Source organism: Puma concolor, chromosome E2, assembly GCF_028749965.1.
Source record: "Puma concolor isolate L17-30 chromosome E2, mPumCon1.1.hap2, whole genome shotgun sequence".
NCBI lineage: Eukaryota > Metazoa > Chordata > Mammalia > Carnivora > Felidae > Puma > Puma concolor.
This window is the reverse complement of record NC_141681.1, coordinates 4,103,765-4,131,465: the sequence shown is the minus strand read 5'-3', so window position 1 is coordinate 4,131,465 and position 27,701 is coordinate 4,103,765. Positions and strand designations below refer to the sequence as shown.

Sequence of the window (27,701 nt, the reverse complement as noted above, 5' to 3'; positions counted from 1 at the left end):
GTCGGCACGTCCCTGCTGTTCCTGCCACGCAGCTGGAGAACAGATGTCTGCCAACGGCAGCCGGCTCCCTGCATGCATGGTGGCCTGGGAGGCGCGCGCACAGCGGGGACCGGGTGGGTTGAGACTCGCTGGTCCCCTCAACGGTCAAGCCCTCGTGGCAGAATTTGCCCGCCACCCCCCTGGCCTGGCCGTCTCCGTCCTCGGCGTTCCCAAGGGTCACAGGAGCATGCATGCTGGTTCCGCTGGGGCTGGCTCGTCCTTGGTGACACCTCCCATCTGCCGAGGTCGTGGCCACGGAGCGGCACATTTCCTCCTCGTGGAGGCTGCAGGGGAGAGGTCTGCAAACGGGGGCTCACGGGAGGGCCATGGGCACAAGGCAGGAGCTTGCCTCGATGGCCCTTGTCCCCCTTCCGCTGCCCCAGACTGGCCCCAGCGTCTGGCTGGAGCACGGGCCAGCGGGCAGTCAACCCGTAAGAGCCTCCCGGGGCCCGCTGGCCGGGAACAAAGTGTGCTGCTGGAGAGGCCGGGCCCGGTGACAGGGTGCCGCTCCCCACCGCACATTCGCCGCCCTGGGAAGAGTGACTGCGGCGAAGGGCCGGGTGAGGGACGACGGGCAGCAGCCACGCTGGCCACGGTGCACGCTGTCGTGGGAGCTTGGCCTCTGCCGCCGGCTGACCGGAGCCACCCGCATCGCTCAGATGTGAGGGCTCGGGTTTGGGAGGCTAAGCGTCCGTGGACCGTGGAGTGGTGTTTGAACCCCGGGATGCCCCGCGCTCGGGTCCCACCGCGTGGGCGCCGGGCCCTCATCACGCCGTATCCTGAGCACGGCAGGCTTCCTGGTGGCCGTGAGCAAAGCCCTGGCAGGGAGCTCGGTTTTCGGTTCTTTACCTGATCCCCCCAGTCAGGCCACGGTTTGACAAACGAGGAGGTGCTGTCACTCGTGAGCATCCCTGGGCCACGCCCCGGGTCTCACTGAGTCACCCCAGCCGTGACCTCTCCATCGGCAGAAGCGGCTCACAGGCCAGAGTTGCCCATCGTGCAGATGGCAAAGCTGAGGCTCAGGGAGGTCAAGTCAGGAGCCCCGGGCACACAGCTGGCGAGGATGCGCCCCGTGCCCCATGCGCCTGCGGCTGCCGCGTAGGCCTGTCTAGGTGGGCTTGGAGAGCCGGAGTGAGGGCTGCAAGCCTGGGGGGACGCTCCCTCGCTCCTGGACCCACCTCATACGTGCAGGGGGCACTCGGCAGTCTGTGCCTGAGGCGGGGGCCGCGGGTCGTGTGGACTGTCGGCTTCCAGAAGCCTGGGTGCAGTGGGGGCGCAAGAGGAGAGCCAGCTGGCCCCACCTTTCCCTCTGGAACCGGAGAGCCGCTGGGGGCTTGGTGGTCGGGGAAGGGTCAGGACGCTTCTTAGATTTCCAAGTTGTAACTCGTTCGGTGTCGTAAGAGTCCTCTCCCCTGGTTTTTAGTGCATTCGGAGTCGTGCAGCCTTGGGTGCTGATCCCAGGCCACACCACTGCCCCTAAAGCAGCACTTAACCCGGCAGCGGGCCCTGCCCCCTCCCCTGGCCGGGGTGGGGGCGCACAGCACCAGCAACCGGCTTCCCGCGCTCCCCCTAATGTGCCAGGGCCGTCCGTCCCCGTGCGGCGTGCCAGGACCTCGTTCCTTTTCACGGCTGAACGACCTTGCGGCTGGCTGGCACCGTCCACCTGTCCCTGGGCGTGCGAGGCCGTCCCCCCTTCATCGAGGCGGTGGCGTGTGTTAGTGTGGGCCGTGTACCGGCCGGTCGCCCGCTGTGTTCTCGGCCTGCTCTGGCCTCTGTTCTCTGTTCGTGTGGCTGTGGGCAAGGGTGGGCTGGGCTGGTCCCTCGTCCAGAGCAGCAGAGGGGGATTTGGAAGCCGCGGACTGGGGTCTGTGGACATCACGGCCTCCAGCCCCTCTCCCCGGGGCTCCTGTCTCTGCAGGTACCCGCCCACCCCGTGCCCAGGAACGTGTGGTTCCAGCGCCCCCACCCCAGCCGCCAGGCCCACGGTGCCAGCCCCACGCAGCCTGGCGTGTCTCCCACTCCCCTTTTGGCCCTCTGTCCCGCCCCCCCTCCCTCGCCGTGAAGCGTGCCCTTATTTCGAGCCTTGGCCCAAGCTCGCCCCTTCGTTTCTTGGGCTAATGTCTTTTCTCACGTCGTGTCCCAAGGGTGCAGTTCAAACGTTCAATTCAGAGGAAGTATTCCGGGTGCTGTGCGGCTGGCTGTACCCTGAGAGGGGACAGAAGAGAGAAATCAGCCCCTCGGAGGGGCGTTTCATCTGTCCCGGGGCTCACGATGCTGCCTTTCCTGCAGCCAGGCCGCCCCGGGTTGGGGGGGGCGGCCGCGTAGGACAGAGATGCCCGCTGCTCCTGAAGGGGCTGTGGGCGCGGCCCAGGGCCTGGACCCGCCTGACCCTCTGGCTCATGTCCTTGCTGGGTGACCTGGGCACCTCACTTTACCTCTCTGAGCCTGTGTTTTCTCAGGTGTCCTCCTCCTAGGTTTTGATTCAGGGAGAACATACCAGCGGCCGGCATAGCAACTGTGTGCCAAGTGGGGACCACCATGGCCGTCATCCCCTACCCCTGACCATCCCCACCCCCACCACGCCTCCCCTGCCATCGCCTCCTCTGGCCCCGCCCCCACTCCGCGGAATTCGCGGTCGGTCGCTGAATTGGACCGGACTCTGGGAGTGACCCCGCCCCTCCCCTCTGAGGGTCAGTTGCCACGGCACCTGCCCATCTGCCCCCGCGTCACATGCTTTGTCGGGGCGCCCAGGGTGGCTGCTGTCTCTCCCGGTCCCTCGTCTTTACTCTTTGGGACAAAGGGGCGCCCAGCACAGGGGGTGACCGAGCCCACACTGGCTACTCTTTGGGTCTGACCCCAGTTGGTCGCAGCTGTGCCCGTGGGACCCTCTCTGCGAGACCGGCCAGAGCGCGGCCCCACTGAGCTGAGGCGTCACGTGGGTCCTTCTCCTGATCCTCTGGTGGCAAAAAGGACGTCTTCCCGGGTCACTCGACCCACTGTGTCGTCTGGAAGCTACTAGGCCTGCCTTGGCCTGGCCGCCTCCTCCCTGCCTGTCCCCCCACCAGGGCCTCTTCTGGACACAGACAGTCCCCCCTTCTCCACGGGCATCTGAAGCCCAAGTTTGAGCCTTGAATGAGCCCCAACCTAGGAATCCCAAAACCCCACCGACCTGGGGCAGGTCAGGACCTCTAACCCCCAGAGTGTCCCAACCACCTCTCGGGCCTGCCTCACAGGGCTTCTCAGGCTCCCCAGTGGCCCTGTGCGCCCAGAGATGCTTGTTGAGTGACTGTATGAGGGCGTGAGTCCGTGCCTGTCAGTCAGGAAACTCCCCCTGGAGTCTGACACCTGCTCGCCTGCCCTAGGAGCCGCCTTGCTTCCGGGTGGGGGTGGGGGTGCTCCCAGAGACCCTGACCCTTCCCCTCTGCCCCCTGCAGAGGGCGAGCCCGGGAGCCCGAGTCCCTGCTGTCCCTGAGCACGAGGAAGCAGAGGCCGCGGCTCTGACAAGCTGAGTGGCAACCTGCTCGCGTCCATGCTGCAGCAGGCGGGCTCCACGACGCATCCTCCGCCGCTTGGCGAAGCGCAAGTCGCCTGGGGCTGTGCGCCCCCCCCCCCCCCCCCCCGCCCCTTCCCCGGGACCGCATCGGGCCAGTCCTCACTCGGACTCGCTGCTTGTCCCTGCGTGCCCGGCCCACCCTTCCCACCTTCCGGCTGCCCCACACCCACGCCCCTGTCGAGGCCAGGTTTCTGTGGGCAGCCCGTGCTGTGGCCCCAGGGCCCGGCTGTGCCGGGCGGGGTCTCCTCGGGCGGCTTCAGGGGCCCCAGTGAGGCAGAGGGAGCGGGATGGGCTCGGTGGCTGCCCTGGGCTCCGTCGGGTGACCGAGCAGCCTCCGCCAAGCTGGGTAGCCGCCGTTGGGTGGCCAAGCTGGCGGACTTGAGTTTGTAACTCTTCAGGTCCAGGGCCCCAAACGCTGGTGCCCCTGTCCAGAAGCTTCCTTCCACCCCATTCCTTGGCTGCCTGCCGCATCTCGTCTCTGGCTCTGCAGGCGGGTCTGGTTACCGGCAGGCCTCGGGCTGCCAGAACCGACCGAGGTCCTGTCCCCCGAGCCCCAGGGCCCTCATTGAGGCTGGAGGCGGGACTCTGCCCCGCCCGCCAGCGGCCCCCTAGAGTGAGGGCGGGGCTTCCTCTGACGCCTGAAATCCTGTTTCAAAGAAAACAGCAGAACAGATCGGCAAAGAGAAGATCCCGCCGAACACGCTGGCCACGTGTGTGTCAGCCGTGCGTTGGCAAGGCTCCCCGAGGTGGCGTTTCCCCGCGGGATCTGCCGCCCCATCTGTCTCCGGGCACAGGTGTGAGCTCGCCGTGCAGGGAGACCTCTGTCTGCAGGGCCCTGGGGATTCTGGAGGCAGGTGGGCAAGGGAGGTCGGGGCTGGAGGAGGGTGAGGCCAGGGAGGGGGGTGGCCAGTGGTGCAGCGGGCCTCCCCCGGCTGTGGTGCTACAACACTGACCTCCCTGGTCACCGGCCACGTCTCCGGAGCCCCCTGCCCTCCGTGTGCCCTACCCCGACAGCATGGTCGGCAAACGTAGGAGCCCACTGCCCTCGCCTGCCCACTGGCAAATAATGAGCCCCTGGAAACGGCGTTTCATGAGAAAGACCCACACCCGGCCTTTGCTGCTCTGGGTTTCCCTGACCATCCCGTGATGGTAGATAGGGCCCAGGAACATGCTGGTGGCCGTGTGGCGGGACAACATCCTGCACTGTGGAGGTGCGGGTGGGGAGAGCCCCGGGACTCTCTCGGAGCACCTCTCCCCAAACCCACCGGTCGTGGGAGCCGTTGACCCCGGCTGGGCAGGGGCAGCCCTGCGGGCCGTCTCTGCCTCCAGGTGCTCCCCGTGGTGTTTGGCCCCTGGAACCTACACACTTCGATTGCAAAGGGCACGGGGCCACCGTTCTGTTCCGTCAGGCACGTTCTGGGGAGACGGACTCTGGGACCGTCCGGGTTCCGTCCACCTGATCCCCCGCCGGCTGGGAGGCTTCCCACAGCCCCTCGGCCTTGCAAGCAAGGGGGGCGTACTGATGGCCAGTCTCCTTTCTGGATCCAAATGGTGCGCGCCCACCAGGCCTGGGTCCCCGAGTCCTGGTTGGAAACAGTGGTGGCCGAGTCCGGGGAGGGCAGAGGGCAGCCCCAGAGCTGCGGTCACATGCCCTGCGGTCTGCCTGCGGACCACCCGGGGTTGACCTGGGACAGAACAGACTCCGGGAGGGAGAGGAGGGCCCTGGCGAGCCAGGGACACGCAGGGTCCTCGATGCCTCTGCCCCCCACCCACACCCCACCCCCCGGTTGTCGTGGCCGTGGGTCCCGGGTCAGCGCCTGTGCTGGTTGAACCTGAGCACAACCCCGCCTAGCTCGGGTGGCCCGACTACAGGGACGGAGGACGTCCCAGCGGCCCTGTTTTTCAGGAGACCGGCCTCTCGTCTCACCCCTGTCGCCGGGAGCCCGCCTTGCCCTCCGTGCCCTGCAGTCGGGGCGGGCGGTGGGCATGTTCGTGGCGGGCTCAGCGCGTGTCTAGGAGAGCCAGCAGCCATCGTGACGCCGTGGTTTCGTTGCCAGGCCTCCCCCCCACCCTCCCCTCCTGAGTCTGGGGTCTCAGCTGTTAATTACACGTGCCCGGCGGCCTCGGCGCTCATCCTCCAAGTCGGGCGGCCGAGGTGACGGCGAGCGCCGCCTCCTGTCATCCCCCAGCCGCACGCGCCCGCGGACCGGCTCCCGCCGCGCGCCTCCAGTTAATTAGGGCGGTCACGGCCTCCTGCCGCAGCGCGAAGCGGGGTCGGGGTGGCCGCTCGCTAATTGTGGGTGCGTGGTCAGGGATCGATCGCCTGTTCTGGCTGGCGAGGGACGCCCGCCGCCCTCCCCCCACCCCCCAGGGGATTAGGCTGCTAATTGTCGGTGGCCTCCCAGTCCAAGTGCACCTGCGCCCCCGAGCTCCCCCGCCCCTCCCCCCTTGGTGATTAGGAATGAGGTTAATCCAGGGAGGCGAGCTAATGGCGGGGCCCCTTCAGAGGGGGGGGCTCGGAGGCCAGGAGGGTGGTCTGAGGGAGGAGGGCCCCTGCGACCTGCGGCCCAGAGCCTGGCGCCTGCAGGGCGGGGTGCGAGGCCCCCCCACCGGAGCCCCATCTGCCTTTGACCCCAGCTTTTCCTCCAGGCTCTTGGCGGCCTCTGCGGTGACCGCAGGTCCTCCTGCTGTGTGTGTGTTTTCCTTCCTGTTTTCGGTCCAGAGCACAAACGTCCACCCTCTCTGCCCCCACGAGCTGAGCGGGAGATGAGCTGCGAGAGCAGGAGACACAGCAGCCTCACAGAGCCCAGAGGTGGGCACACGCAGATGAAAGGGTTTTCCGTATAGGGTAAAGCAGGAGTCAGCCAGAGGAAGGAACGGAGCCCTGACTCACGGCTGCAGTGTGGACAAACTAAAAAATGCCGGCTGAGTGAAAGGCCAACGCGGAAGGTTCCACACCATGTGGTTCTGTTTGTGAGAACAGCCCCGAGTAGGGACGTCCTTGGAGACCAGACGGATTGGGGGCCGGGGTCTAAAGGGTACAGGGTCCCTGTTTGGGGTGATGGCTGCACAGCTATGAATACGCCGAGGACTGAGGAATTGTGCACTTGAGATGGGGATGGGGGCCGGTTTCTGTGCTGCGGGAATTAGGTCAGTTAAAACCATTACAACGCCGGGGGCGCCTGGGGGCCTCAGTCGGTCGGAGCATCTGACTCGTGATTTCCGCTCGGGTCCTGATCTCCCAGTCTGTGAGATCGAGTCCTGCGTTGGGTGCAGAGCCTGCTTGGGATTCTGTCTCTGTCTTTCTCTCCCTCCCTCCCTCCCTCCCTCCCTCCCTCCCTTTCTCTCTCTCTCTCCCCCCCCGCCGCCCCCCTCTCTCCCTCTCTGCCTGCCCCCTACTCTTGCATACTCTTCTGTCTCTAAATAAATAAACGAACTTTAAAAAATAAACGAAAGTTAAAAATCTAAATAACCTACCGAAATGTGCATAGACTGACTGAGCATCCAGCAGGACAGGTATCGGGAGTGACCCCACAGGTCAGGAAAAAGCCCCTGCTGTCGCGCAGCACCCCCCTCCCCAGCGGGTAGGACCGTCTGGATTCTTGGTGGTGTTGGTGGGATCCACCCGTGTGGCCGTGAGGGTTGTGGCTGCTTCCTGTCCTCCCCCCCCCCCCCCCCCCCCGGGCGCTCGACCTGATAGCGACTCTGTGTCCTTGTGGCCACGTGCAGGCGGGCGTCGGAGGAGCTCCCCGTGGAGGGCTGGGGGGCAGGTGCTTTGCTGGGTGCGTACCCCTGAAGGGGGGGGGGGTGCCAGGTCTCGGGGGGGGGGGTCACTCTCCAGCCGGGAGCTCCGCTCACAGGGCTGGCCGAATTAGCTTGTGACACCCCACCTGCCCCCTCAGTGGCCCTGAAACCGGCTTCGTAGCAGGAGGGTGGGGGGTCACCAACTTGACCAGACAGTAGCTTGTCCTAAAACCCCACAAGCTGTCCCCACTGGGAAGGGAGGGTGGCCAGCGTGTGCTATTGGCTCTCCCCCGGTGGGTATGACATCTGACCCAGCTAGCTGGGGCTGGCCTGGCTGACTGGGGGTTGCAGCATTCTTGGGGTGTGGGCCGTGGTTGCTGCTTCATCTGGGGGGGACTCAGGGTCGCAGTTCAGGGTCAGCAGCCCTCGGGCAGCTCCTTCCTGCCCACGTGGCCAGGCACTGACAGGTGGGATCTGGGAGCGTGGGGCTCCCGGCCTCGGTGTTGTTACCAATATTGCTAGCAGAACGAGCTGCTGGGCCACTCTGGGGCTTGGCCTGTGGGGTTGGGGCTGGGTGTCTCCCCGTGGGGCTGCTTTGTACAGTTGCCCATGCTGTGCACAAGCCTAGGGAGTCACGTTGAGGAGTCCTGGATGGAAGCACCTTGCTTAGGGCAAGGCTCTGTCTTGATGTCCCTGGGGCCTTGATGTCCGGCCGCTCTGCTTCCTGGTTATGCTGCTGAGGCCACGCGGGGCCACGTTCCCAGGGCCTCTGGGGCAGAGAGGAGAGATGGCCCCACGGTGCCGCCCTGGCAGCCGCGCGGCTGTCTGCGCCCGCGAGCCGGAGGCTGCCCTGCCTCCCCCCCAACACAAGGGTTCCATTTGGTAACGTGAGCGTGGCCGCTTGAGATGGTGTGGAGACAAGGGTCCCTCGGCCCCGGGAGCGAGGCACGTTTGGAGCGAAATCCAGGAGGACGCCTGCGAACAGACAGGATTCTCCTTCCGCGAGGGGTTGTCTCTGCCGACGCTGCTCACTCTCTCCCCGACCCGCGTGGGGCGCTTGCGGACAGAATGGGCCATCTGAGCCCTTCAGAAGGGTCAGCGTTTGCCCTTTGAGTCCGTGAGCAAGACGGGGCGCCCCGGGCCGCGTGTGATTGTCCGCGTCCCGGCTGGTGGAGCACGTGGCCGCCTGGGCCCCCGCATCCCACCCCCCGTGGCCACAGGCGAGCGTGTGCCCCTTGCCCGCCCGGCGCGAGGGCGTCCCAGGCAGCCCCAGCTGCGGTTTGTGCTTCCAGATGCTGTGGCGTCTGCCCGGGGTCCGTGTCGGCCGTCTGTGATGGGGGTGGGGACCACCGGCGTCGTGTGGGCACGTGACGGGGGTCTCCCTCCTCCTCAGGGTGCAGGGTGTGTGTGTTTGTGCGACAAACTTTGTTGAGCCTGGGTGGGGATCTCGGGGACCCCCCCCCCCGACACTGATGGAGGCCCCAGGGCTGGGACGTGCCTGAGTCACAGGGAGGTCAAGGCTGGTGCCTGCTGGAGGTGGGGACCCGGGAGCAGGACGCACTTGAACACAGTTACTGCCCAGCTCATACGCTCCCTGTCCTGGCCGCCCCTCCCGGGGGAGCAGCCGGCCAGCTTGGCCGTGCACCCGAGGTTTCTCCCTTGGGACCCCGGAATGCTTCCCCCCCGGGCCCTGCCCACCCCACCCTCCATGCCCTCTAGAAACCCCGGGTCCCCCGCTTCCTGACTCTGCCCACCCCATCCCACCTCCGGGGGGACCTCCGCTGGGTGTGATGTTGGGGTACAGGATTCCTTTTGGGGGACAGAAGCGATCTGGAGTCAGGTAGCAGCGATGATTGCACAACCCAGTGAATGTGCTAGAAGCCACCAGCCTCTACGCTTTAAATGGCGAATTAGGTCTCAGTTTTTAAAATTTGAGAATAGGCTGCACTTGATATTTGAGAAACGAAAAGGAAAGCGTCCCTCGGCCTCTTCTCTGTGTCCCTGCCTCGTGCCCGGCCCATCCAGCCCTGTGACCGTTGCTTTGCTGGCCGCTCGGGCATCCTGCGTGCCCTGCCTTTTCCTGCGGCCCCTCTACCTGCAAGCGGAGGGCTCGGGGCCTCTTATGAGCTGGGGGGGGGGGGGGGTTCTGGCTCTGGCCTCGCGGAGGGGGGGTCCGGTCCGGCTGCTGTGTTGACCGGGTCCCACCCAGCCAGGGGCAGCCCCCGACGGCGCACATCCTCCCTGTGTGATGTGGGACGTGGGCTCGTGGCCCCGAGCTGCGATGGGACACGTCTCTCGTGTTGGGGCCCGTGTCTCCGTCAGCGTCCGAGGGGGCGGCCCTTCCTGCCTACCCTCGCCTCGGGCTGGGGCTGGGGCTTGGGTGAGGGGCGCTGGGCCTTGAAGCCAGAGAGGGGGTGCGGCGCGGCCCGAGGTGGCCGGGGAAGCAGGTTCCCTGCTTGTCCGCAGGCTGCGTGGGGCTGGGGACGGCCGGCCGGCCGGCGCCCTCCGTGGGCGTGGCCCCTGCTCAGCCTCCCGCGTCCTTCTCCCGCAGGGTCTTCGCTGAGCAGCGAGTCGTCCCCCGTGTCCTCACCGGCCACCAACCACAGCTCTCCCGCCAGCACGCCCAAGCGCGTGCCCATGGGCCCCGTCATCGTCCCCCCTGGGGGCCACAGTGTGCCCAGCACACCCCCCGTGGTGACCATCGCCCCGACCAAGACCGTCAATGGCGTCTGGAGGAGTGAGAACCGACAGGTGAGCCGGGGGGGGGGGGGGGCACAGCTGCCAGGAAGGGGGGGGGCCCGTCTCGGGATTGCGGCCGCTCGCCCTGACTCGCTCTCGTGAGCCCGACCCCCGTGCGGAGCAGGGCGACGGGACACCCGCCCGGAGGGCCGGGTGTTGGAAGAGAATCCCCGGGCTTCAGTCAGGCCGCCAGCACCGAGCACCCCTCCAGGGGCTCCCACGACAGGTTTATTCTTTGTGTCCCCCGAGGCTGGGGGTCTGAGACCCTGGCACCGGCTTCCTCCCGAGGCCTCTCTCTCTGGCCTGTAGACGCCGTCTTCTCATCCGGGGCCTGGTCTGCTTTCTCTGACGACACCGGTCCTGTGGGATCGGGGCCCGCCCGAATGACCTCACCTTTAGTAACCTCCTCCAAGGCCCCGTCTCCAACACGCTCTCAGGGTTGGCACTCCACCGTGAGAAGTTGAGGGGGACACGGCTCAGTCCGGAGCCCCGCGTGAGCCCCGCGTGAGGTGCTTCACAGGTGGCAAAGGTGACACAGGGTGGCTGTTCTGATTACCTGCCGCTCGAACACGGGACGGAAGTGGGGAAAAGGCCGCTGGGTGTTCTCGTGTGTCCCACTTTCCTGTTTCTGTCCTGGCCTCTGAAGGCCCCGCACTTGGGGTTCCCCTGGGTGTGGCTGTTGCCACGGTGTCCTGCCAGTGCGGGAGGCCTGGGAGGGTTCCTTTGTTCCTGCCTCGGCTGACCCCCCACCCGCACCCGGGTACCCCTAACCGAGGAGGGGGGGGCGGAGCAGGGGTGAGAGGATACTTCCGGGCTTTTCTGCTGAGTTCCCAGAGGGGTGGTAGTACTTAGAAATACTAATTAGTTAAGCAACCGACTTGGGCTCAGGTCATGATCTCACGGTCCGTGGGTTCGAGCCCCGCATCGGGCTCTGTGCTGACCGCTCAGAGCCTGGAGCCTGTTTCAGATTCTGTGTCTCCCTCTCTCTCTGCCCCTCCCCTGCTCGTACTCTGTCTGTCTCTCTCTCCCTCTCTCTCTCTCTCTCAAAAGTAAACATAAAAAAAAAAATACCAGCGAAATGACAAGTGGAAGAGGGGAGTCAGTTGGGCAGCAGCCTCCCCCCACCCCTACCCCCTGGTCATCCAGTAGATAGTACATCTGCCTTTCCTCTGCCCTGGGGGTGGGAGGTAGCCAGCCTCTGTCCACAGAGGGGGTGGGGGCGACCCTCGGGCAGGGGTGAGGACCCTCCTGGGTGTGGCCCTGGCTTGGCCCCGTGTCCGAGGTGGCCGTTGCTTAGCCCTCTGTGTAGTTTGAGAGCGGGAGAGACCAGGTGGGGCCTGGCGGGCAGATTCCAGCCAGAGGGGTCTGGAGACCCCTGAGCTGCCCCTGGGTCTGGTTCGAGGGAGGGTCGGGTCTTCCCGGGGACCTTCTGCCTCCGGAGGGACTCTCTGCCTCTCGCTGTCAGCCGCCTGGCGATCCACCTTGACCTCAGGGCCCCAGCCACCCGACTCGGACCCTGACTCATCACCACTCCTTGCCTCTCCCGGACTCCCTCGGCCCCGGGTCGTTTCCGGATCCTGCCCTGTCCCTGGCTCAGCACTGGCTGGTGACAGCCGCCATGGGATGCCTGCTGTCTCCCCCTCCTCCAGCACCTGTGCCCTGGCACCCCGCGGAGGGTCCTGACTGCCTCGGGAACGTTTAGTAGCCCCAGAGAAAGGGCCGTGATGGATCTGCTCCGGCCATTTACCACCGCGGCGCTTAATGAAACACTAATGCCACCAGGGAGGGCGGCGGGAAGGGAACTGCATTAGCAGATGATGTATGGCTCATCAGCTTCTCACAAAGGCTCAGTGGAGAATGTAATCCTTCTGGGGAGGGGAGGCGGGGAGGGGAGGCGGGGAGGAGAGCCGCTTCCCCAAGTGGTGGCACAGGAGTTGGGGGGGGGATCCCGCAAGGTGGGGAGGCGTGGGGGCGGGGCCCTGGGCCCGTCACCGGGGTCGCCAGGGCCCTGTTTCCCAGGTAGTGGGAGCTGCAGAGGACAGCTGAAATGAAAAATGGTCTATTTTCGGGCTAACAGAGCATGTCGGGCCTGTCTGCCTGGAGCCCTCTCTCTAATCACCAGAGAAGGATTTTCCTCCCTCCCGCCCACCCCCTTGCGGCCCTTTCACCTCCGCGGCTGTGCCTGCGGCCGCAGCCCTGAAACAAAAGCCGCCCCCAGATGCTCCCTGCCGCTCGTCTGTCTGCCAGGGCGGCGGTGGGAGCCTGGCGCGCTCCTGGGGTGCCCCGCGGTGGCCCGGCCCCGGTTGGGGGCTGCGCCCTGGACCCCGGGGCAGCCCCTGCGCGCCCCCAGAGGGCCGCCCCCGTTCCCAGGTGCCTGTCGCAAGCGTGGCTGGGCTCCAGCCAGACGGAAGGCGTGTGGGTCCGGCCCGTCGCACCCCCTGCTCGCCCGCCAGCCCCTCCCCCAGGCTCTCCAGCGCCTTGTTTGTCCTCTGCCGCCGGGAAGGTGCCATCTGGCCCGGCCGCCTGCAAGCAGGGCTTTGTCCCGCTGAGGGGGAGAAGGGGCGGCCGGGGCCGGTGCGCTCGGGGCCCCTCCTGCGTGGCAGGGGCCGCCCCCGGGGGCACTTGCCTCTGCCGTTGATTCCCCGAGCGGTGGCTGACGCACGTGGAGGTGGATGACGGCCTGGTTTGGGGAGAGCCGCCCGGAGCTTCTCCCCAGATGTTGTTCTAGGGTCCAGGACCCCCCTCCGAGGATTCTGTGGTCCTGGGTGGATGGCTCCCTCCCCCCCCTCCCCGGCTGCCACCTCTGTCCTGCTCTGGCCCAGGGGGGCGGGGGTTGTCCTGGCCAACCTGAGGGCAGCGTCCAGGGTGCCTGGAGTCCCCTTCAGTGCCGGGCACTCCCTGTTCAGTCCGTCCCAGACCACGGGCACAGGGCCTCCTCCGGCCCACAGTGGCCCCCGTGAGGCCAGAGCGTGGCAGCAGGTGGGTGTAGGGGCTCGTGCAAGCCTGCCCCGCACCAGGTGGTGGGCGTGTGGGCGGACCCGGCAAGCCCTGACCTGGCAAAGGCCCCTGAGACGCTGGTGTGGGCGGGCGACCGGCTGCCGCTTCACCCTCCTCGCCTCCGTTTCCGCCCGTCCGTCCCTGTCACGCTGGGAGCCGGCGCTGCGATTGGGACGCTTGACAGATGGGGAAACCGAGGAACGGGGCCGTTATGGGTCTCATCCAGGGTCTCCAGAACCGGACAGGAGCCGTCTTCAATAAGGCTGTGGGGGGAGCCCACCCTGCTGTCCACATAGGTGTGGGCCCTTGTATAGAAGTCTCTGGAAAATCGTGGGGCTGGGAGTTCTGGGCTGCTCACTCGGACCTCGGGTGTGGGTGTGGGTGCGTGTGTCCCCCCCGCCTCGACACCTGCCATGTGAACCGCCCCCCCCACCCCTTTCGGGGAAGGGTGAGTCGGAATTCGCGAACCTGCAAGGACCCCGCCGCAAGCGGAGGGGCCGTGCCAGCGTGTGGGAAGGAACAGATGTTGCCGCTCATTAAAAATTCCAATCAGCGGCCTGTCTCCTTCAATTAATTATCACTGATGTGTCTTCTGGAGGACCGGGGAGGGCGCGGCGGCCTGGCACCGGCCTGCCGGGTAGATGTGCCTGACGGCCGGGGCCTCCTTGCCTGGCCCCCGCCGTCCGCTCCTGCCCCACCTCGCGTGCGGGCCTGAGGCGGCTGCTGGGGTCAGAGGGCACGGCCGCGGAGATGAACTTGGGGCTCCGCTGCTCACACCCCCAACCGAGCCGGAGGGCCTCGGGCGTGGGGGAGGGTCTGGGGAGCCGGAGCATCTTCTCGGCACGGGGCTCGGCCTCCAGATGCCCGGCGGTCCACTCCTGGGCGCATCCCTCAGCCTGCCAGCTCCTGGAGACCATCAAAGGGCCATGGCTCCCTGTCGTTTTAGGGGTGCCTGGTGTTTCGTGGCACGGCGGGAACACCGTGGTTTGCGGGTTGACTGGCCTGCGCTCGACCCCCCTGAGCCCCGCCTGCTTTCCCCCGGCCCTGGTTTTCGGTCTGCTGATGGGCGCGGCCAGACCTGATGCCCAGGGGAGAGCCCGGCATCACAGTCCGTGCCCTCTCTTCTCACCGTGCCGCCTCCTCCGTGCAGCGCGTTTGGGTAGAGACCCTCCAGGAAGGCGCACCTCAGAGCGGGCGCCGAAACCTGGCCCCGCACCCCTGCCTGACTCCTGCTCTCTGTCCTCCAGCAGGACGCCGGCTCTCGGGGCGGCGGCGGCGGTCGGGAGCGCCTCATCGTGGAGCCCCCGCTGCCCCAGGAGAAGGCGGGGGGCCCCGCCATCCCCTCCCACCTGCTCAGCACCCCCTACCCTTTCGGCATCTCCCCCAGCTCCGTGGTGCAAGACTCGCGCTTCCCACCGCTCAAGTAAGTGCGGATCGGGGGCTGGGGGTGCAGCGGGCACGTGCGCCTGGGGTCCGGATCCCGGGGGCCCCGGGGCGCCTCCCGGCCGTGGGTGGCAAGCCCGTGCCCGCTGCCGAACGGCGAGGGCCACGCAGGCCCCAGGAGCCAGCGGTAGCTGCCTGCCTCGCGTCAGCGGGTTCCCCCGCCCTCCGCCGTCCTTCCCTCATCCACCCGTCCCCGCCCCCCGCAGCCTGCAGCGGCCTGTGCACCACGTGGTGCCCCCGAGCACCGTGACCGAGGACTACCTGAGGAGCTTCCGGCCCTACCACACCACCGAGGACCTCCGCATGACCTCCCTGCCTCCCCTGGGCCTGGACCCGGCCGCCGCGGCCGCCGCCTACTATCACCCCAGCTACCTGGCCCCGCACCCCTTCCCCCACCCAGCCTTCAGGTGAGACGCCCCAGTGAGTCCTCCGGGGCCGACCCCCCACGTGGCCTCACGTCGTGGGGCCGGGCTCTGCGTCTCGAGCAGCCCCTGAACCTTCCAAGTTGGCTGCTGACCCGTGGCGGGAACCCTCCCCCCTGCCCCCTGTGCCGCCAGTTCCCCTCTTGCTGGCTGTTTCACCGGTGGCCCGGCACACGGCCTCGCTTAGATGAGGGACCCTTTGCTGCGTCTTGGAGAAGCCCCAGGGGCAGTGTGCCCCGCGTCTCTGCTCTGTGTAGGGGCTTCCCGAATCCCGACCCGGCGAGTTACCGGGAGCGGGCTGCTGCTCGCGTGGGGCCTCGGACCTCGAGTTGCTGCTGCCCAGCGGCCCTTCGGGCGGGGGCTTTGGGGCTGGCCGCGGCCGTGGCCTCTGCCTGCGGGGCCTTTGTAGGCTCGCGGCCCTCCTGCCCTGTCCCCCACGCTCACGGCACCGCATGCCTGCTGACGGGGCCGGGGTTTGTTTGCTTTGCTTTGCTTTGCCTTTGCCTCTCACTCAGCCCCGTCTTCCCTGCACAGGATGGACGACTCCTACTGCTTGTCAGCCCTACGGTCCCCCTTCTACCCCATCCCCACGCCCGGCTCCCTGCCCCCGCTGCACCCATCGGCTATGCATCTCCACCTGTCCGGGGTCCGCTACCCCCCCGAGCTCTCCCACTCGTCCCTGGCGGCGCTGCACTCGGAGCGGATGTCCAGCCTCAGTGCCGAGAGGTAAGCCGCGTGCCGGGCTGGGGCGGCCCCCGCGCTTGCCGCCCCGACGGAGCCGGCTGGGCCAGCGCCCGTGTCCGCGGTCTCCTCGCCCGCAAGGTGGGGGCGGTGGCGGGTGCCCGGCGGCTCTGTGGTCCACCGCCCGCCCCCTGGCGCGAGCGCCCAGTGAGACGTGGGGGGCCGGCGGCGGCACACGGCCCACAGCCCTCTGAGTCCCTCGGGGGTTAACGAGAGCGGGGGGCCCCGCGCACCTGCTCCCGCCGTGCAGGTCGGGCTGCCGGGGGCCCGTGTCCGGTCCCCTCTGGGTCCGCGCGGGCCGTCACCAGCTGTTCCCGTTTGCCCGCAGGCTACAGCTGGACGAGGAGCTGAGGCGCGAGCGGGAGCGGGAAGCGGACCGCGAGCGCGAGAAGGAGCGCGAGCGCGAGAAGGAGCGCGAGCGCGAGAAGGAGCTGGAACGGGAGCGGGAGAAGGAGCGGGAGCTGGAGCGCCAGCGGGAGCAGCGGGCCCGCGAGAAGGAGCTGCTGGCGGCCAAGGCGCTGGAGCCGGCCTTCCTGCCCGTGGCCGAGCTGCACGGGCTGCGGAGCCACGCCGCGGAGGAGCGGGCCAAGCCCTCGGAGCAGCTGACCCCCACGCGCCCAGGTACCGCGGCGGGCAGCTGCCGGCCTCACCGCCTGGCCCTCCCCAGGCCACAGCCTCGAGGTGGCTGCTGAGCAGGGCGCGAGTGGGGAAGGGACGCGCCCGGGTAGTAACGTGCGGCCAGAGCGTTAGGTGGCGGATGAGTTTTGAGGTTTTTCTTTTTTTAACCCACTTTGTTTCGCCGCGAGTACGCGCGATCAGACTTTTACAAGGGCTTGTGCACGACGGGCGGGCTCGCGTGACTCTGGAGAATTCGGTCTGCTCTCGTGAGCCGGCGCCTGCCTGCTCAGTCCGGCACCTGGCGGGGCCGCCCGAGAGCAGCGCCCGCCACCGAGTGTCCGGGGGGGGGGGGGGGGGGTGTCTTTCTGGAAGGGCGGCAGGAGAGCAGGGGAGGCTCGGGCTGGGCCCGGGGCGCCGCGGTCCTGCCCTGACGGCCTTTCCCCCCCGCCCCCCCAACAGAGAAGCTGAAGGAGACAGGTCTGCAAGCCCCGAAGCCCGTGCAGCACCCCTTGCACCCGACGCCCGCCCCCCACCACAGCGTGCCCAGCCTCCTCTCCAACCACAGCATCTTCTCGCTGCCGGGCAGCAGCGCGGCCACGGCCCTGCTGATCCAGCGCACCAACGAGGAGGAGAAGTGGCTGGCGCGGCAGCGGAGGCTGCGGCAGGAGAAGGAGGACCGCCAGTCCCAGGTGTCCGAGTTCCGGCAGCAGGTGCTGGAGCAGCACTTGGACATGGGCCGGCCCCCGGCACCCACGGAGGCGGAGCACAGGCCCGACAGCGCCAGGTGGGGCCCCCGGGAGGGAAGGGGGGTCCGCACGCTGGCGTTCGTCCGCCTCCCGCGTGCTTCCGCTCGTCCCTGCTCTGACCCCGTGAGGAGGTTGAGCCTCCGAGCAGGGAAAGGAGGCGCTCAAAGGGGCCTGTCCCCGAGAAACGGCGCCGGCCGGAGCCAGGGCCTTCCCGCAGAGCCCGGCTGTGTCCCTGCGGGGATGGTTGTGGCGCTTGGGGGGGGGGGGGGGGGTGTGTGAGAAGCTTTAATTGACGATTATACCCATTCTTTCCATCTTTCTCTGCTTTCAAGCCCAAACGTTTTTTAATGAGAATAACGGGGACTGCGTTTAATTTTTATTTCAATAAGAAATCAAGTTCGTTGCTGTTGTAATAATAGCCACTTGCCAGCCCCGGATTCCCCAGGAGGCCGTCCCTGGGTGCCCCAGCTGGGGACAAGTCTTGCCTTGTGAGCTGGGCCCCTTCTTACCCTCACAGCTGCGCCCTGAGCCCCCCCACCTGTCGGTCTGGCTGTCACCTAGGGTCTCCTGTCCCACCCTCCGTCCCCCTCATCGGCCAGAGTTGGGGGAGAGGCCCGGGCCACGTCTCAGGGACACGGGATACTAGACTCCCGTTTTCTCAGTTGTGCACAAAGGAGGCCGGGTGGGGAGGTCTGTGGAATGTTTTCCGGCTCTCGGCATCTGGGATGCTGTCTGGGTCTGAGGCTCTTGGAACATCCCACGTGCTCCTTCCCTCTTTCGCTCTGCTGGGCTGGTGTGACTGGGGGTACGTGGTAGGTAGCTGGGCCCTCCGCCCCGGCTGAGTGTCCCCGCAGCCGACAGCCTGCAGCGAGGGTCCCCTCTGCTTCTCTGAGGCCCCACAGAGGCCAGGTCTCTGAGCCCCCTCACACCCGGGCCTGGAGAGCAGCCAGCGCCCCTCGACACCTCCTGATAAAACTTGGGTGTTGTGGGTCCCATGGGGGTCTTCCTCTGCCCGAGGCCCCAGGATCCCAGCCCCGCTGCCACCGTGAGCCTCCCTCCGCCTCGGGACCTAGCAGGCCTCCTGGCCTCCTGGCCTCCATGGTCCCAGCTCGCTCGGCCTCACAGCGGCGTGGACTTGACATCTGACGGGCCCTTGTGTTCTGAGTTAGAAAACCATTCAGTGCTTGGCTCTGGGGCATGAAATATTATCCCACTGACAGGTTTTCCTTGGCTTGTTTACTTAAGGACACACGGCTTCTCGATACGGTTCCCTCTTGTCCTCTGCTGATCCCAGGTGGGGTTTTCTCCCAGCCTGTGTTTGGGAGTCACGTGGTGGCTGTGGTGAAATGTCCCCCCTCCTTGGCCAGAGCTCCAGGGCCCTGCTAGGACAGTGGCAGAGCGTCTAGCGGGTGGCAGGTCCCTTCCAGGTCCCACCCCGCCTGAGTGTGAGGGGCGCGATGCCCCGGCCAGTGGCTGGGCTCCCTGAAGTCCCGTTGGGTGTGGCTCCTGCTCTGGGGCCCCGTGGGGTTGCCACCCTTGCTGCTGGGGAGCCCTGGGGTTGAGCGACAGCACAGACCCGTACTAGCTGTGAGGGTCTCCCCCAAAGCCGGCCTCCCCCACCCCACTGGGCTGAGCAGGCACCTGCGAGAGGAGAGTGGCACGTCTGGGGGTGGGTGCCGCTAACAAGACCACGCCCGTGGCGTGGGAACCTTGTCCTTTCCGTGACGGGTCTGCCCATGGAAAACAAAGACGGGGGCCTCTCCTCACAGAGTTTCGGGAAGCGGCGGAACAGAATAAGCTAGGTCACGGGTGGGACACGGGAGAGGAAGCAGGTCTGGCCTGAGAGCGTCTGTCTGCGGTCAGCAAGCAGCGTCTAACTTTGAGCCTCTGCGTCCTCTCAGAAGCAGGTCCGCCCGAACCTGCCTTAGCTGTGTGGAGGGCAAGTGGAACCCACAGGCGGTAGCCTGCCCGGTGGCTTGGAGGGGGCTCTCGGGGGAGTTCCCGTCCGGGCCACCCCGAGCCGCCTCTCGCCCCCGGGTGGGCAGCCTGGAGGTGACCGCTGCCACGACTCACGGTCTGCTCCGCTCGCTCCCCAGGCCGGGACCGAACCGTCAGGAGCCGGGCAGCCGAGACCCCCCGCAGCACTTTGGCGGGCCCCCGCCCCTCATCTCACCCAAGCCCCAGCACCACTCCGTGCCCACGGGCCTCTGGAACCCCGTGTCCCTGATGGACAGCACTCTGGAGACGCGGCGGGCCCCCGAGAGCCACCCCCTGCACAGCCACCCCGCCCCGTTCGAGCCCGGCCGCCAGGCGGCCGTCCCCCTGGTGAAGGTGGAGCGGGTCTACTGCGCGGAGAAGGCCGAGGAGGGGCCCCGGAAGCGAGAGGCTGCCCCCCTGGACAAGTACCAGCCGCCCCCACGGGAGGCGGGAAGCCTGGAGCACCAGGCCTTCGCCCACGGGCCCGCGCCCTTCCTGGCTGAGCTCGAGAAGTCCACGCAGACCCTCCTGGGCCAGCAGCGGGCCCCCCTCTCCCAGCCGGCGCCCTTCGGGGAGCTCCCCGGGCCCCTGAAGCCGGGCTCGCCCTACCGGCCCGCGGCCCCCCGGGGCCCCGACCCCGCCTACATCTACGACGAGTTCCTGCAGCAGCGCCGTAAGCTGGTCAGCAAGCTGGACCTGGAGGAGCGCAGGCGGCGAGAAGCCCAGGAGAAAGGTGGGGTGTCCCTGGGGGCCCTGACCTCCCGGGACCGGGGGCGCCCGCCACCCCACACCCCTGTTCCCGCTGCTCGCGAGACAGACCGGGGGCCCTGCCGGCGCTGTTATGGCGCAGACTGTCCCGAAAAAGCCAAATGGGAGACGGTTCCACAGACACACGTTTCATAAGTGAGGAACCGAGGCTGACGAGACGGTTTTAAATATTAATCGTCTGGCATAACAGGGGAGGAGGCTGTCGGCAGAGCAGGCCTGGGCCCGGCGGGGGCCTCCTCACGGGGGTGGGGTGGGGCAGGAGGTCTGGCCCCCTCCTCCTCCCGCAGGGGTCGGGGTTCAGCCAGCGGGCCCGGGGTGAGAGCGGCTGTCCCCCCCCCGCACCTGCACACCCTGTCTGCCCAGGAGGCGTCAGGGGCTGCTCCAGAACAATGTCTTTTCTCCTGCTGGAAACCACCAGTCCTGTTGAAGTCAGCCTCTTAGCCAGAAGCTGGGGCCAAGGCCAAGTTTTCCCGGCTTGTTGGGCTAGGCTAGGCTCAGGGCCCAAGAAGTATTTCCCTCCGCCACTTGCCTTGTGAGGGAGGACGAGGGGGTGCCCCGCGGTGCAGGGGTGCTGCTCTCCGCATGTGTGTGCCCTGAGCCTTCGGTGGGGACTTAAGTGTGCCTGTCCCCTCCTGAGTAGTGGACCCAGTGGGCAGGAGGGACTGGATGTGCACGAGTGGCCTTGGGTTGCCGAGGACACAGCCCCAGGCCTGTGTGACGAATGTTCCTGCAGAGGGATGCGCTCAGGCCGCCTCAGCCTGGTCACTTGGGATCCGAGGGAAGCCTGACGCCTGCCTCCTGCATTTCCCACTGCCCCCCTCCCTCCCCCCCGCCTCGAAGTCCTAGGACTATGGGTTAATGCACGTTTACATCTGGGGTAAAAGTCTGGGTCGTGGGGTGCGCAGAGGGGCCGGCAGGGCTTGGGCTGAGGGGGTGCGTCTGCACACACGTCCCAGAGACGCCCCGCGTGTGCGTCCGCCCGAGCCCTGAGGCTCCCGGCCCGGCTGAACGGGGCCGTTCTTGCTGCCAGGGTACTACTACGACCTGGACGACTCGTACGACGAGAGCGATGAGGACGAGGTCAGGGCCCACCTCCGCTGCGTGGCCGAGCAGCCGCCGCTCAAGCTGGACACGTCCTCCGAGGTATCTGGGATCCCCTCCCCACCAGGCCAGGGGCTGGGCTGCGGGCGCCCCCGTCAGTGCCTGCTCCTTGGCCTTGCTCCCACCGTCCCGGTCAGCCCCACGCCTGCGGGACCCCTGCGCTCTGACCGCCACCCCCCCCCCCCCCCCCCCCCCCCCCCGGCGAGCTGTCGGCCCCGAGTTCGCCCGCGCGTGGGCTTCAAGGACTGCAGGAGGGCCCCTGGGACGGTGGAAGCAGGCCACGGCCGGGGCTTTCAGACTCCTTTGTTTTCTTTCCCGATCTAGAAGCTAGAGTTTTTGCAACTTTTTGGCTTGACCACCCAACAGCAGAAGGAGGAATTGTTGACCCAGAAGCGGAGGAAGCGGCGGCGGATGCTGAGAGAGAGAAGCCCGTCGCCCCCGACTGTTCAGAACAAGCGGCAGACGCCTTCGCCGAGACTCGCACTGTCCACGCGCTACAGCCCCGACGACATGAACAACAGCCCCAACTTCGAGGAGAAGAAGAAGTTCCTAACGATCTTCAACCTGACTCATGTCAGTGCCGAGAAGAGGAAAGGTAGGACCGGGCGTGGGGCTCGCGGGCGGCCACGAGACTGCGGAGAGGCAGGGGCTGTGGGCCCCCGGGGGATGTCCCGCACCTCGCTCTTGGTGGAATCTGAGAACACGGGGGCCGGGGCTCTCTCGGTTCCCTCCGGCGCCAGGGAGGCAGCCGCTCGGCTCTCACGCGCCTGCCCCGGGGTCTGTCCCGCATCTAACTTCTCTCCATCCCAGACGCAGATTGCCTTGGTCAAAGCGCGTTTGCTCTTGTCGTGTCCCGGGTGGAACGGAAGGCTTGGGGGTGGGGGTGGGGGGTGGGTTCTGTATGTAAAAGTCGCTGCGAGCTGGACTTGCAGTCAAGCCACTCTTGTCACTTGTCAGATCTCCTGGCACCTGGGACGGCAGGCGGGGCAACCCCCCAGCCCCAGGTGCAGGGGGAGGTGCGCCTGCCTGCGCAGGGGGCGTTTCTGCTTGGCGGGTGCCCACGGGAGGCTTCTTGTTCCGGCCACAGTGGGCTCGGGGCTGTCTGTGCCGCCCAGCAGAAGCAGCACACGCTGCCTTCGGACAGTCTGCCCTGGAAGACGCTTCCAGATCCTTCCGGCCACCCATCCGTGTGGGGGCCGACTCTTTGGGCCAGAACGTAGTGCAGAAGAGGGGTGGGGTCTGAACACCTTCTGGTATCCCTTTCCTCGGTATGCCCCACACGCTCGCTTACTTAGCTCCAGGATGTGGGTTCAGCTGAGAACCCGGCCTGTCTGGGGAGCTCGTGTGCATGCTTCCAAGCCCTCCTCGCTGACCCCAGGTGGTCACTTCTCTCTGGAAAGAAGTCGGAAGGAAAGCGGACCTGCTTCCCAGTGCATGTAGTTGGCGTGCGGCGATTTCCTTTTCCTTCTTAACCAGTAAACTGGGGGTCTTGCTTTCTCTTCAAGAGACAGTGACATGGTGGGCACCAGGACCAGTCCCTGGGAACAGCCACAGTTCTGTTTGTAAAAGAGCATCTTTTCGCCTGACCTGAGTCCTAGAGGGAGCCACCGGTGATGCAGCCACTTCGTCAGGGACAAATGCCCCTGCAACAAGAGCTCGCAGTGGCAGACATCACAGGCTCTGGTTCCGTCTCAGTAGATGGCAAGCGTCCTGGGCCGCGGAGAACGCGCCCCGAAGCAGCCTGTACTTCCGGGGTGCTGGGTGGATCTTCGGGGTGGTTCTTCTGTGTTGGGAATTTTTTTTTTTTTTTTTTTTTTGTCTTTGAAGTAAGAACACATCCTCGGAAGTCCTCTCAGAAGGTCATAGGAACCCGTTATTTTGCTGTTACACACACAGCGATCTTTGGAATGCATCTCTAATGCTCTGCAGAAGCTGAGCGGAATCTGGGCTCACCCTAAACCGAAGGTTTCTTTCCTTAAACACAGCCTGTCCCTTGGTGCTTGCTTTGCTCCTGGTTTAGAGAACCTGCAGCTGCCGGGCACGGCCTGGGCTGGATGCCTGCTCCCCTCTCCTCTCGGAGGTGCTACAACCGTGGTGTTAATCTCGGGCTGCTTTTCTCATAGACAAAGAGAAACTTGTTGAAATGCTCCATGCCATGAAGCAGAAGGCACTGTCCATGGTGGTGGCGGACCCGCTCAGGAACTCTCCGAGGGACAGTCCTGCTATCTCCCTGAGCGGTAAGGCCCAGGGCGGGAAGGACAGCCCCTTCCGCCCCCGCCTGGGACTGTCCCACCGGCTGCCCGAGGTCAGAGGCGGCCGCTCAGGGTCTCTTCTTCATCACGAATCTTTTCCTCCTGGAAAGGGTGTCTCTCGGTCTCTCTCGCTCGCTCTCTCTCGCACAAGCTTCCTGCACCATCGGGAAGGCTGTTCTCTGGACGGAGCAGGAGAGCGCGAAGTCAGAGCTGGGAGCCCAGGGGGCGGGTCCCGGCTTCCGCAGGGCTGTGTGCGGCGGTTCGGGGCAGGCCACGGCCGTCACCGCCAGGGCCTCGGGAGCCCCAGGCCCCGTGTTTCAGCACCTGCTGCTTCAGCTCTGCTGCGGCCCTGCGTTCGCGCTGCTCTTTAGCTTCTCTGTCTTGCTTGTTCTGCCCTCAGGCCTCTCCGACACCTGCTTTCACACCTCCTCCTCTCCCTCTCTCTCGCTCTCTCTCATGCTACGCTGCCGAGTGGAGCAGGAAATCTTTTTGGTCCGGCCCTGCTCTCAAATCCTAACGTGGTCTTTCTTGTCGGGTTGGGCCTCGTGACTTCTACCTCTTGGTAGCCACTTGCTTCTTCCTTCAGATTCTCTCTCTTCCCAGATGCCTTCCTGGGGCGCCTCTCAAGGACGGACTTGCCGCTGAACGCAGCCCCACCTTCCAACCGTGCGCGCTCACGAGGACGTTTCATTACATGGTCCCCCGGGTCTCTGTCCTTTGTGCTAGGTCTTTCTTAAACGTAAGGTCTGGAGGTCAGGGTCGGCCTGTTGGCTTGGCGCTCTTAACATCTCCCTCGCTTTCTGTCTCTAAAAGAACCAGCCACGCAGCCAACCTCTCTGGATGCGGAGAAGCCTGTGGGTGTCGCTGCTTCCCTGGCTGACGTCCCAAAGGCCACGGAGCCTGGGAGACTGGAGCAGCTGCGGCCCCAGGAGCCCGCTCCTGCCGGCGGCGAGAAGGCCAGGCTGAGCGAGACCCCCGGGGGCAAGAAGGGCGTGAGCATGCTCCATTACATCCGGGGCCCTGCGCCCAAGGACATTCCCGTGCCGCTGTCCCACAGCATCAACGGGAAGAGCAAGCCGTGGGAGCCCTTCATGGCGGAGGAGTTTGCACATCAGTTCCACGAGTCTGTGCTGCAGTCCACCCAGAAGGCCCTGCAGAAGCACAAAGGTAACGAGGCGGCCCGGCCCAGCCCTGCTCCTGCGTCACTGCGGCAGCTGGGGCTCGCCCCTTAAGCTCGGCGTGCACGGGGCCCCTGCGGCAGGGCTGAGAATTCTCTGGTGCCGGCAGGAGCCCGGGTGATGCTGGTGCCCCCGGTCTACCAACCGCCCTCCAGGAAAAGTTAGCAAGTCACGCCGTCTGAGTTGAGTTAGAGGCACTTCCTTTCAATTAGGCCAGGTGAGGGGCCTCCCCCGCACGGATAGGATCCGGTCCTTCTGTAGCTCGGTGACTTTGCGCCATTGCCACACAGACTCACCTGGCAATCTCCCCGCCCTTTGATGACTAGACCCAGCAGGTGTTTGCTCCAGCGACCCCAGAGAGCGTTTTGTAACACCTGAGCCCCCCTGTTCACTGCCCTCAGACGATTTGGTGGGAGAACAGGGGTCCCGACAGCTGGTTCTCACGGAGTCAGAGGTTGAAACTGATTAGGAGAGAATCCCCGGGGATTAAAGGACTACGGACTTTAAGAGAAACTTGCGTGTCCCCCAACAGCCAGAAAAAATAACTGGGTTATTAGGCCCAAGCATGTCTGTCCCTGCCAGCCCTGGGAGCTGGATAGAGGACGTGTCTGTGGACTCAGGTCGGGTGCCGGGTCGGCGCCAGCCGAGTTACCGCTGGCATCGGCGATGCCAGGATACCCAAAGGCAAAGGATGGCCGTTTTCGCAGTGAGAATCAGGAGTGCTTCACTGGATGCGTGTCATGAGTTTGCTGCAAAGAATTCTCCTTTGCAAGGAGAGCGTGTTTGGACGAGCTGGCTCGGGGAGAGGCCCCGTGCCCTTCCCAGACACACCTCACAGAGGCTTTCCTGGGGCCCTAGGACCCACGTTTCCTGCCTTGTTTTACACCGGCCCTTTTCTTGACGTGTGACGTGCAGCCGTTTCCTCAGGAGTTTGTTTTTTAAGTTTGTTTATTTTGAGAGCAGAGCAGGGCACGTGCTTTGAGCCGGTGAGGGGCAGAGAGAGAGTCCTGAGCAGCGCAGAGCCCAGTGTGAGGCCTGGTCTCACAGACGGCGAGCCAAAGTCAAGTCACTTACCCGACCGAGCCACCCAGGTGCCCCATTTCCTCGGACAAGTCCACCGAGCGCGTCCCAGAGGCCCGCAGAGGCTGCCGTCTACCCTGGAGGCGGTGTGCCCCCGTTAGAACACGCCCCGCCGGGCCGTGGTTCGAGGCAGCGCACGCCTCCTGTAAACGGGTCCCAATAGCAGCTGACGCTGGATGTGACTGGGGGGGACTGCGGGACCCCGGGGCGGGCTGCACACCTACGTCAGGCCCCATTTCCTGGCACAGGACGCTGACACTTGGGGCTTGGCGTGGCAGAGCTCACACCCTCGTTGGGACTCAGTGCAGGGCTGTCGCGGTCTCTGTGGCTCTGCGACCTTGCCGTGGAGCGCCATCTTTGATCTCTGAAGGACGAGGGCCTGTGACCTGCCCGTTCTCCCCCCGCAGGGAACGTGGCCGTGCTGTCTGCGGAGCAGAACCACAAAACGGACACGTCCATCCACTACAACATTCCCGAGCTGCAGTCGTCCAGCCGGCTCCCTGTGCCCCTGCACAACGGGCAGCAGGAGGCCCCCACCGGGAGGAAGGGCCCCCTCACGCAGGAAACGGACCAGGCCTCGGAGGACGACGACGACGGGGAGGAGGACGACGACGAGCCCCCCAGGCGCAAGTGGCAAGGGATTGAGGCCATTTTTGAAGCTTATCAGGAACACCTAGAAGGTATGGGAGTGGGCGCAGGGCCGCGGGGAGGTGACAGCATGCTTACTGGACCGCCCCGTCCCTGTGGGACCTCACTGCTAGCCCGGGGGACGGTTTGTGCGTGGTGACCCTGGCGCTCGGGGACCGTCCTCTGTCACTCTGCCTGCTTCAAGAACTGTTGTCAGGCTTCTGCAGGCGCCCCAGCCTCCAGACATGAGGCCCCTGTCACTGGAGAAGTTTAAGTGCCGCTCGTCCCCACCCAGCGTGACGGCCCACACCTGGGCCGTGCTTTCTGATGATGATATTCCATGAATCTGGCATTAAATTGCATTAAGTAACTTTTGCCGGTTTTTTGCCGTGAGCGGGGCCTTTTTTATTAGCCTTAGTTAGGTACCAGGTGCGTTTTTCAGTTTTTGTTGTCCCTTATTCCTCAGGTAGTCCTAGCTGGTCAGACCTTCTGTGATAGTTTAGTTCTCTCCTTGAGCTCTGGGCTCTTGAACAGAGAGTGGCAGTGACAGAGAGCCGCTTCTCTGGTTTATGAACCTGGGGGACAAAATAGAGGTCCTCGTTCCTGCCGAGCTGGCCGCAGAGGACTTGTCAGAGTTCGTGTTTCCGGTGGAGAGGTCAGCTTTCGTGTTTTCTGATGTTGCTTGTTCCGGGCTGCATTCGTTAGCGCTTTTAACAACTTCAGTCTGTGTGCCGAGGGGGCAGGAGGCTGCTTTTAGTGCCCCTCCTCGCGCTGTCCGTTCTGTAGGCTGTCCGCTTGCTCTCCCGGGTCTCCATTCTCAAAACGCTTCATAGAAAAGCAGGGACTTGTCCTTGACCCTTGCAAGTTTGAAGCCACTCCTGTGAAAAGCAGGCCCAGTATCTTGTGGCAAGGCAGAGATTTTACTGATTAGAATTCTATTTTCGGTTTCTGAGTTTACTCTGGCCTTGTAGCAGCTTATTACAAGCTCTCAGACCTCTCACCGTACCCTTCCTTTTGAAAACCGTGTTTTGCAACCACCACTTTCCCCTTAAGGAGTTCCTAGTAGCCTTTTGGCCACCGGGCTGGGTTTCCCTGTGCCCACCAGAGGGCGGGGAGCAGTGCGGCCCCGAGGAGAGCACCGCAAGAAGGGCGACCCCGGCCAGGCCCGTGGCCCCTACACACACACACAGCAGCTCGACGCGGCTTGTCTTTTCAGAGCAAAATCTGGAGCGGCAGGTGTTGCAGACGCAGTGCAGGCGGCTGGAGGCACAGCATTATAGCCTCAGCCTCACAGCCGAGCAGCTCTCTCACAGCATGGCGGTGAGTGCCACCGGGGAAGAGGGGCCGGGGTGGGGGGGTGCGCAGGTTCCTAAAACACAGCCAGCTTTGTTGAACCTAAGCTTGCGTCTGTCCCCCGTACGGACAAGTTTTGAGGGGTGGGAATACTGCTCCTAGGAGGCTAACAGGTGTAGTCTTGGGCGGGGAGTTCAGGAGCCCAAGGGTTCCCCAAGATTGAGCTAAGGAGAATAATACCCTGTTCACGTACAGGGTATTGGTTCTGGAAGGGAGAAGAGGCTATTTGCATATCCCTTTGGGGGAGGTGTTACCCGTATGTCTCCCCCTACGGTCATTGGCTGAGGGGGAGGGAAGACGATATTACAGGGGGAGCAAAGCTC

General features: G+C 65.5%; 1 protein-coding gene across 6 annotated transcripts in view; it reads left to right on the top strand.

The window, feature by feature from the left end:
* Nucleotides 1–27,701, top strand: part of GSE1 (Gse1 coiled-coil protein) — a 389,746-nt gene that overhangs the window by 357,816 nt on the left and 4,229 nt on the right. For 2 of the 6 annotated variants that reach the window (XM_086688770.1, XM_086688768.1), the window contains 13 exons: nt 9,888–10,087; nt 14,320–14,495; nt 14,722–14,922; nt 15,472–15,663; nt 16,007–16,299; nt 16,756–17,080; nt 19,139–19,752; nt 20,818–20,930; nt 21,213–21,483; nt 23,012–23,125; nt 23,954–24,307; nt 25,806–26,078; nt 27,242–27,345. In XM_086688770.1, the coding sequence (XP_086544896.1) occupies nt 9,888–10,087; nt 14,320–14,495; nt 14,722–14,922; nt 15,472–15,663; nt 16,007–16,299; nt 16,756–17,080; nt 19,139–19,752; nt 20,818–20,930; nt 21,213–21,483; nt 23,012–23,125; nt 23,954–24,307; nt 25,806–26,078; nt 27,242–27,345 (3,230 nt within the window). Of the gene's footprint in view, nt 1–6,314; nt 6,405–9,887; nt 10,088–14,319; nt 14,496–14,721; nt 14,923–15,471; nt 15,664–16,006; nt 16,300–16,755; nt 17,081–19,138; nt 19,753–20,817; nt 20,931–21,212; nt 21,484–23,011; nt 23,126–23,953; nt 24,308–25,805; nt 26,079–27,241; nt 27,346–27,701 lie in introns of all 6 variants that reach the window. The other 4 variants (XM_086688766.1, XM_086688767.1, XM_086688764.1 and 1 more) reach the window with 4 other exon arrangements.